The sequence below is a fragment of the Stegostoma tigrinum genome, chromosome 34 (assembly GCF_030684315.1).
Source record: "Stegostoma tigrinum isolate sSteTig4 chromosome 34, sSteTig4.hap1, whole genome shotgun sequence".
Classification (NCBI taxonomy): domain Eukaryota; kingdom Metazoa; phylum Chordata; class Chondrichthyes; order Orectolobiformes; family Stegostomatidae; genus Stegostoma; species Stegostoma tigrinum.
Window position 1 is genome coordinate 9,592,064 of NC_081387.1, and position 9,986 is coordinate 9,602,049.

The 9,986-nt window shown below is 37.7% G+C and overlaps 1 protein-coding gene across 1 annotated transcript; it reads right to left on the minus strand.

Annotated features, from left to right (window-relative positions):
- Positions 1–4,703: 4,703 nt before the first annotated feature.
- On the minus strand, positions 4,704–5,600 carry LOC125467735 (muscarinic acetylcholine receptor M2-like). The gene has a single exon (XM_048563894.2). The coding sequence runs from the start codon at positions 5,499–5,501 to the stop codon at positions 4,704–4,706; it is 798 nt and encodes a 265-aa protein (XP_048419851.1). The 5' UTR covers positions 5,502–5,600.
- Positions 5,601–9,986: the final 4,386 nt, after the last annotated feature.

The window sequence follows — 9,986 nt, forward strand, 5'->3', positions numbered from 1 at the left end:
TTGTCAAGATCAAAATTATGGACTTTCTCTTGCTCTTCATCTCTGGCACACTGTGACCCTTGCCATTGCTTTGACCCTTCAGTCTTCTATGATCTTGACTTGTCATGACAATATGTCTGATTGTGAGAGCATTGATCAAAAAAAATGAAGATATATGGGATCAATATGGTTAAAATTATATCAAAATAATCAAATGTTATCCATGCTGGATCAGTGTAATAACTCAGCTTGAAATTACAAAAACTGAGTTGAAGGTCACATATTTCTTCAGGTTGAAATGCAAAGTACATGGGGGTGTTTTCTATACAGAGCAGAATGCACATTGTTGATAGAATCCCGACTGCAATTTTCTTGGTACAATATTTTGTTTCAAGCTGTTGGCAACAAATGACCACAAAATTATCAAAGGAGAAAGTGACAGTAAACCAGACAGAAGATTCTACAGCTGTATAAGACATGACATAAATGACATTACATAAAGGACTAATTTCCAGGAAATAACCAGGGAAATAATAAGATTTGATCCGATACAATATTACTGTAGTGATAATGACTAGCAGATCTGCCATTGCTATGGCCAGCATATAATGAGAGGTGCACGTGGATAGGCCGCAATTTCTCCGACTAAGGATCACAATTGCCACTGAATTAGCTGTAACAGAGAAATGGAAAAACAGACTGGGATTACTGTTTGAACACACTATGCATTTCATGGTCATGGTTGGATCAGAGATTAAAAGTTTTAAATCATTTTACAGAACTGAATCAAACATAACTTTGTAAATCTGGGAGTGCAGTGAAGATAGAACACTGGCACAGAAACATTCCCCTTCCATATTAGAATGGGGCCATTCACCTAATCTGTGGCTGTATTCCTAATTTATCTCTAGTGCAAGAATGCATCTCAATAAATTACTTTAATGCCATTCTAAGTATTTAAATTGAATCAAAATTACTGAACCTGAAGTAAATCTGAATTTTAAATACATAAAAAAGCAGAAATCTTGAAAGGAGACAACAGGTTAAGCATCATTAGAGGAGAAAGAAACAACCAGTTCAGATTGGTAACCCATCTTGACAAGGGAAATACATCACCAGTTGACCTTTCCTATAAATGATTTTGCAGGTTAAATATCAGAAAGGATGGAGGATAGCGAAGAGAGGAAGACATGTGCCGTAGTGGAGGATGGGATGATTTAGTAGCAATTGGGATGATGCGGGTATCTGGGACAATTTCATCAACTGAAGATCTGTCAAGGATTTAGAAATGCTTAAAGCAGAAACAGAGTGGAATTGATGAGGTTCCAATGGAAATGGCATCTGATGGGAAAGGTGGCTCAGTTGTAGGAGGGAATTTCACATACCAAGCAGTGGCCAACGTTTCTCTGGGCTCAATGGCTTAGTGCACAAATCCCTTACTATCAGAATCGTTCACCTAGGAAAATCATTGCCAAGGCCATTATTTGCCTACTATGCAAGATTATAAGTTGCATTTGGCAGCTTATTCCCAGTCTAATACAAAAGTAGTTTAAATGTGGAACCCCATAACAAACAGAAGTTAGCGCATTCAGAGTGAGATGCACAATTCAGTTGGCAGTGTGTACAGAAGCCTAGAGTCAGACAAGAGAATAAAGAAAAAAATCCATTAAAATAATTGTATAACCCATCAATTCTCCAATACATAGAAGAAAACAAACAATCAAAAATAAATTTGTCAAACTGGAAGAAGTAAAAATAAATCACTGGTTCACTTGAATCAGAGTGTTTGTGAACCTGGGCAGTGGCAAGGAAGGAACAGAGAGAGCAGTGGTTACACTTGTTATTTGTGTTGAGGTAGTGAAAGTTACATTGGTATTAATGAGAAATTGTGGCTGGGATATTGCAAGCAATAGAAGTAGAACAAGAAATACAGAAGCAAGATTGGCAGCAAAACTTCAGTCAATTGTATGAAGAATAAGAAGAGGAAACCTACTTTTATCCTAGATGGGGAGGAAATTTGATCACAGCAACTAGAATTAGCATGAACAAGGGCCGTGACAAATTCAGTGGAATGTGAGAAAGCACTGGTGTGGAATACAGCACCATCTGAAAGGCTGTAAGGCAGAAGGAAAATGTAAAAGGGAATGGAATTAGTGTTACAAAAAATTTGGGTGGGAGGGAATCCGCAGGAAATCGTGAAAGGACTCATTTGTTTTCAAGTGGATATTTGTGAACATCTTACGTACTGAAATATATTGGTCATCTCAGTCCCAAGAAATGTCTACTCCTCACAAAATATCAGCCAATCTAACTGCCTCGGCATTCAACAGTATTACAGTCATCTTGAATGTCACACTATCAACATCCTACGTGCTACTATTGATCTCGGAAAGTCGATGTTTTGGGTAGGGACTGAAACGTCAACATGGCTACTCCTCTGATGCTACCTAACCTGCTATGTTCATCAAGTTCCACATTATGTTGACTCTAACTACAGCATCAGCAGCTTCTGGTATCTTCTGTGTGTTACCATTGACTGATTGGGGCACCCACTTTATCCACACTTGTGTGGACACATAAACAAAGATGGAGTGCAGCGAATGCATGGAATGGATGTGTTAACGGTGGATTATGGGGAAGATGAGAAAGTTGTGTGGACATTAGGAGATTAGTAATTCTGTTATACTGAGCAGGTTACACTCAGATATTCAAAAACCTGCAAAAAGGCTTCTGTCCCTGTTTTCTCCTATAAAATAAAAAGAAGTAACATCCAAAGACACTTCCAAGACAAAACATTCTAAAACTCAGGCTAAGATTTCAGTCAAACTGATCAGTCACTGAATTCAGGATTATTATGGTCGACAACAACATAATGTTATTGCCAAAAGCTAAACATAATTTTTAGGTTTTGGGTTGGGCTCTTGATAAACATATCTTGTCATTTTCAGCCTATTTTCCACCCAAAATGTTTGTCCATGACTAATTTTCTTGTCAGTGCTGTCCATCCCATTTGTGTTTGCATGCCAATGCAGCTGGATTTATAGGCTACATAATTTATGTTTGCAAGTTAGTGATTACTAATTCATGTTGGCATATGTTACAGAATATTTTTATTCCAATATATAAGCTGTTGTTTTCTTATTTAGAATAAACATGGTCTATAGATTTTATCACAGATAGTGGTGATACTCAGTAAACCGTCGATTCTAGTAAATGATTTGGTTACGATTCAAATTTGTAATGATTCGTGGAATATTGCTGCTTGATCTATCATGGTTATGAATTTTACAAAACTAAAAGCTAAAATATAAAACAATAGGCAGTTGTTAATAACATTCATCTTGGAATGCATTTGGGTTGCTGGCTTTTATTTTCAACTGGTAATTTCTGAGTTTTTCCTGTCACTCTGTTGTTAAGATTTCCTACTTTTCTCAACATGTATATTTGTGTTTGTTTTTTTTTCTTTTATTTCACTGCCTCACTTTGCTATACAAATCTTCTACGTTATGTGCAGGAGCAATCCACATATTATAGAGTGAGGCTACATGACAAACTCAGCTAAACATGTTGAAACTGTGGACAGGCTTGAGGATGGACAGACAAAACAACATTGTCTGACATGTGTTTATGATTTGGTGATTAAGTTTATCGAATTGTTTATATTATATAATTTAAGGATCCATCAAAACAGTGGAGACTCACCATGATGCTAATGATTTCAATAACACTAAATATACGCGATGGTTTTGGTTATTGTTGATAGGTGTACACAGCTTCTTAATTTAAGTACATTGTTTCATGCTGATAAAGTTTGGGAAATAGAGGGACCAGTTCGTGCATTGACATCAACATGGGCCACCAACATATAAGTTATTAGAGATCAAAATCAATAATTTCAAGAGGAAATTAATACAGAAAGTATTCTCTTTCTCTCTGATGTAGTATTCAAGGTACGAATGAGGTGGTGCTTAAACAAATCAAACATCTATGATAAAATGTAACTGGAAGAACGTTGGCATTGTATCATTTGAAGAAAATGAATGCAGTTAATTGTACTTTATGGACTTATGATCATCGTTTATTCAGTAATTGAGTCACAGAGTTTTACAGGATGTAAACAGAGTGTTTGGTCCAACCAGTCCATGTCGCGCATAATCACAAACTAAACTGGTCCCACCTTTCTGTTCTTGGCCCATTTACTTTCATAATTTTCCAATCATTTTGTTATTCAAATATGGTTTGAAAGTTGTGATTACACCTACATCCAGCACTTCCTCAGAAAGTTCATTCCACATGCAAACTACTCTGTGTGGGAAAACAATTGTCCCTCATGTCTTCGTTTATGAATTTTTCTCCCCACATTCTAAAAAAATTTCTTACCAGTCTTGAAATCCCCAATCCTATACAAGATTGAATAATTGATCATTTCTGGATAAATATGCCAGAACTGCAGTTTATGATGCTGATATTTTGTGCTAATGTCTCTCCTATTTCACTCAAAAATATGTTGGCATAATCAGAACATCATTTATTTTACATGCTATTAAATAAGTTAATACAGATCAGTTCAAATTTGCTTACAATATGTTATTGATATCGACTTAACCCAACATCTCACATAATTACCATTTTTCCAGCACACAAGTTTGGATATATATTTTCAATGCCAAAATAATTAATATGCAAGGGCAGTTCATAAATTCAATTTGTTGCTTTCTTTATTATCATTTTGCATTAATGTTCTTGTATTGACAGAAGAGAAGATACTTAAAGGTTTTCTTGAAATTCTTGTTACACAAAGCATAACAGACAGGATTGATTGCACTGTTGATGTAAAAGATCCACTGGGCAATCGTCCAAACTGCGCTGGGGATACAGGTTGAACAGAAATTGTTAATGAACACCAAGACAATGTATGGGGTCCAAGTAATGGTAAATCCTAGGAGTACAGCCAGAATGGTGTGTGTCACCATCTTCTCTCGATTTACTTTCTTATCCTCCTTTATTCGACTTTTGCTGGCACGAGATATGCGCACATACAAAATCACAATGATAATAACAAGGAGATAAAAGGCAACCACAGCTATGCCAAAAGTTACAGTCGGATTCTTAAGGAATGATACATAACACTCGCCCTCACTGACTGTCCACTCCCCGACGATGACCTGCCACAAGAGACTGACAGGAGCCCACAGGATGAATGGTATAACCCAGGCAGATGCAACCATCATCCCTGCAATCTTAGTTGTCCTTCTCATAGGATACTCTAAGGGCTTTGTCACACATAAATAGCGGTCAAAACTGATGAGAAGGAGATTCATGCCAGAGGCATTATTAACAACGTAATCTACAATAATCCATAACTCACACACTACTTGGCCAAGAGGCCAGTATCCAAATATAATGTAGACAGTGAATAGATTCATGGAGAATGCACCAATAATCAAATCTGCACATGCTAAACTGAAAGTAAAATAATTGTTAATAGTTTGTAAATGTCTGTTCACTTTGATAGAAACCATAACGAGGATGTTTCCAAAGGCAGTTATCAAACTTAAAAATCCAGTCACAATCAAAATGAAGACCACTTCGAATATTTTGTAGGAAGTCCCACTTTCAGAAGCAATCAATCCTGTTGGGTTACTGAAAAATTCATTATTCTGCACTAATTTTGCCATAACTCCTCTCCGACAGTTAGTTAAAACTGATTCAGCATGAATATGGGGGGGGGGGGGGGGGGGAAGTACAGAAAGAAATCTATTAGGAAACAGAGTTCAGATCTGTTGAAATTATGAGATCAGGCTGCTAAACAAAATTCAATGAGCAAGAATATATGAACACAACTCTGACAACAAGCTTCAAAATATTGCCCAGGAATGATTAAGGTTTAATATGGGATCTGTGAACCAGTACAATTAATGATAAATTAGAGTCAATTATTTGTGTTGACCTGAATGAAAATGTTGATGAGTGTCATTGAAAACATACCTGTGTGGTTTTACTTTCATGATCAAAAAGTTCTGTGTGAAGCGTGTTTCTGTATCTGCATACAATCAAATATTATGTATGGAACTTCCTCACTTCTTTTCTGAGCATTCTCACACTTTTGATGCCCCTCAAGTCTCCAGACAACAAGCTCATGCAAATAAAGGTGTTTACAAATGCAGGTGATTTCCAGTAGTGTAAGAAGAATAAACTCTCAGGTATTGTTCATCTTTCATGGAAAGTAATAACATTGACCCAGTTCAGTTTCCACTCAGTCACACTGAAATGTGAACCAAAGGCTTGTAACTTCATTTCTTTATTCACTCATGGAGCATGGGGATCACAGACTGGCTAGAATTCATTTCCCATCGCTCGTTACCCTTGAGAAGGTAGTGGTGAATTGACATCTTGAACTGCTGAAGTCAGTGTAGTGTAGGTTGATCCACCATGTTGTTGAGGACGGAGTTCCTGGATTTTCCCACAAAGGCATGAAGTTGCACTGAAAATTTTCCAAGTCAAGATGGTGAGTGGCTTGGTCATCGGTATGTGATAGTGTTCCAATGTGTCTGCGATCTTCATGCTTTTAGGTCGAAATGGTCGGGGTTTGGAAAGTGCTGTCTAACAATCTATCTTAGTGCATTTGTAGTTAGCTGCTGCTGGTGGGGCAATGCTTATGGATTTGGTGTCAATCAAACAGACTGTATTTCCTGGATGGTGCCAAGCCTCTTGAATATTATTGTAGCTGCACCCTTCCAGGCAAGCAGGGACTATTCAATCACACTTCTGACTTGTGTCTTCTCGATGGTGGACAGACTTTGGTGAGTCAGGAGGTGAATTAATTGCTGCACTATTCCTAGTCTCTGACCTGAACTTGGATCCACATTTATGTCACTAATTTATTTCAATTTTGGACCAAAGGAGATTCCCAGGATGTCGATAGTGGGAGATTCAGTGATGATAATGCCATTCAATGTCACGGCTTAGTGATATTTTCTCACAGGTAGTCATTCTTCCGTGTGGTGCAAATTTAACTTGCCACTTGTCAGCCCAAACCTGAATATTATCCAGGTCTTGTGGCAATTGATTATGGACTGCCACCACTGGAGTTAATCTCTTTTGTTCGTATTTGAACCGATGTCGTAATGACATCATAAACTGAACAACCCTGGCTGATCTTAAACTTGTCAGAACTGATGAGCAGGAGCTGTTTGATAGTGCTGTTGATGACACCTTTCATCACTTTACTGATGACCAAGAGTAGACTGGTGGGGCATATTTAGCTGGGTTGGATTTGTCCTTTTTTTATGCACAGGACATACCTGGGCAATTTCCCACACTGTCGGGTAAATTTCAGTGGTGTAACTGTACTGGAATGGCTTAATTAAGGAAGCAAGAAACTCTGGAACACAAGTCTTCATTGCTATTGCCAGAATGTTGTCAGAACTCAAAGTTTGAAGAACGCAGCAGTCTCTAACAATTTTTTGATGTCACGAGAATTGAATCAAATTGGCAGAAGACTAGTATCTGTTGTAATGGTGACCACTGAAGGAGGCCGATATGGATCATGCACACAACATTTCTGATTTTAAATTGTAACGAATGCTTCAGCATTACCTTTTGCACTAATGTGCTGTGCTCCTCCATCAATGAGTTGCGGATACTTGGAGAGCTTCCTTCTCTAGTCGGTTATTCAATTGTCCAATGCCATTCGTGAATGGATGTGGCACGGCTACAAAGCTTAGATCTAATCCATTGGCTTTGAGGTCGATTTGATCTGCTTATCACTTGCTGCCTACGTGGTTTAACATGCAACTAGTTCTATTTAGTAGTATTAGCAGGTTGACTCTTCACTTTTAGATATTTCTGGTGTTGTTTTTGGCATGCCCTCCCGTGCTTTCCATTCAACCAGGGCTGATCCCCTGGCATGGTAGTAATACGTGAGCAGAGGATATGCCAGTCCATGAGATTACACATTGTATTTGAGTTTGGGACAGCCCAGGAAAAGGAACATGCATGTATGTTTTATTAAGGGTGCTGGAAATTCTTCAGTTCTTCTGATCTGTTAACTCCAAAAATAGTCCGAGAAACAGTTACTAGATCACAGCTTTCAACTGTTTTGCGAACGTACCAAAAGTTCATTTTCACGAATGGAAGCATTATCGTAACAGAAAGGTACAGCAGCACAAGCGCAATGGCATGAATCGTGTTACTTGAATTAAATGTGACATCAAGACAGACAAAAACCATGTAGGAACGTACTCCAATGAACACGTAGCACTCTGTATGTAATGGCTAAATTACCCAACAAACAATAAAATGATTTGGTTCTCATTTTGTTTGGCTTTCTATCGCTGGGACTCTTGCCAGTGCTCTGACACTGAGATACTCCCGTTTGTTGTGAGCTTGCACCCTCTCCTTTGATGTTTATGTGTGATTCACCCCAGTGCCATGACCCTGGAGTTATCTGTGAGCTATGTTTTACAATAAACAATCGTGAATGCATTGAACAACTTAATCACAAGCATGGGATCCCAATGTGAGCATGTCGTGAAAGAGCATGACTGTTAACCGGATTCTTCAATCTGTAACTTGACATTGTACAGAATAAACCTGCAAGTGTGTGATTCCACTCTGAGCATAACCAGTTTACATGAAATAGCCTAAATAGACTATTAAAAAATCAGCAAATATTTTCTGAATCATCTCATTCCATCATTGTAGTTGTGAACCAGGCACAATATTCTATATCAACATAATCCAAGCTACAATGCATATTACACATCAGACGTGAGGGTAGAGAAAAAAGCACAGCAAAATTCAATCGAACAAGTAAATATTCTGTCACAAGATAATTCTCAATTATTCAAACTACTTCCACTACTTGGAAAATGAATCTTTGCTGTGCAGTCATCCATGACACATTGGACTTTGATGACTGGAACCGAATGCTATATCAGTCGACCAAAATATTTCAGTACCTTTCTGTGAATTACCAGTACGATTTCCTAAAATTGGCCATCAATGAGATATTTAAAGCAGTCAATATTCTAAATCTTTTTTTCAAGATTTGAAGGATATTATAATGTCAAAAAGAAAATTACAGTGGGTGGACTTGTGAAAGACAGCAGATATAATTCTTTATTTGGGCCATTGCATATTAGCTAAATTGAGTGCAATTTACAGCAACATTACAGGCATGATGAATAAAGGTCATGAATAAATGCAATTTTGGATCACTGTAATGAAAGTAACAATGAATTAGAATATAGACTGAATTTCTAGACATAAACACTTACCAGGAACACCAATAACAGCAAGGACAGGATAATAAATCTTTTCAAAGGCAATGATGAAGTAATTAATCCTCCACTGGTACATTTCTGTTGAAAAGTTGATCCCCACTGTTGTTGATACTTATGCTCCACTGTCAGTAACAAATAGGGCTAATAGCAAGAAGCCAATTACTAAAAGAACAGGGAAACTCTCCAGAGGCACTTTTCAGTTCTTCAGGGACTGACGTCAGTCAAAGCTATTGAATATGTTCAGTTAATCCTTTTCAGTCTGGAAGTTTTATTGTCACATCATGTATTTCACCATGTGCGAAATGTCTTCTATGCTATTCCTTAATGTCTGCCACATTGCACAGATAAAAACTGTGTCGCTATGTACATGTCAGGCACGTTTTTCTACCTTGGTGCTCAAGCTGTTTTTGTTCATTTGCAGGATGCCACTGGCCAGGACAAAATTTATTGCCCATTCCCAAATGTCAAGAAGACAGTTGAGAATCAGCCACATTTTATTTGGTCTGGAGTTACGAGCAGGCCACAATCAGGTGAGGGGATCATATTTTCTCCCCTGAAGGTAGTTGATGAGCCAGATAGTTTCCAATTAATGGCAATATTTTCATGACTGTCATTTGATACTTAATTCCAGTTATTTTTTATTGCATTCAAATTCCACAAGCTGCCATGGCGGCATTCAAACCTGTGTCTCCACAACATTCCCTGAAAACCTGGATTAAT

What these genes read in the sequence shown, in the direction of transcription:
- LOC125467735 (XM_048563894.2), bottom strand. Translation starts at nt 5,501, where the DNA reads ATGGTTTCTATCAAAGTGAACAGACATTTACAAACTATTAACAATTAT.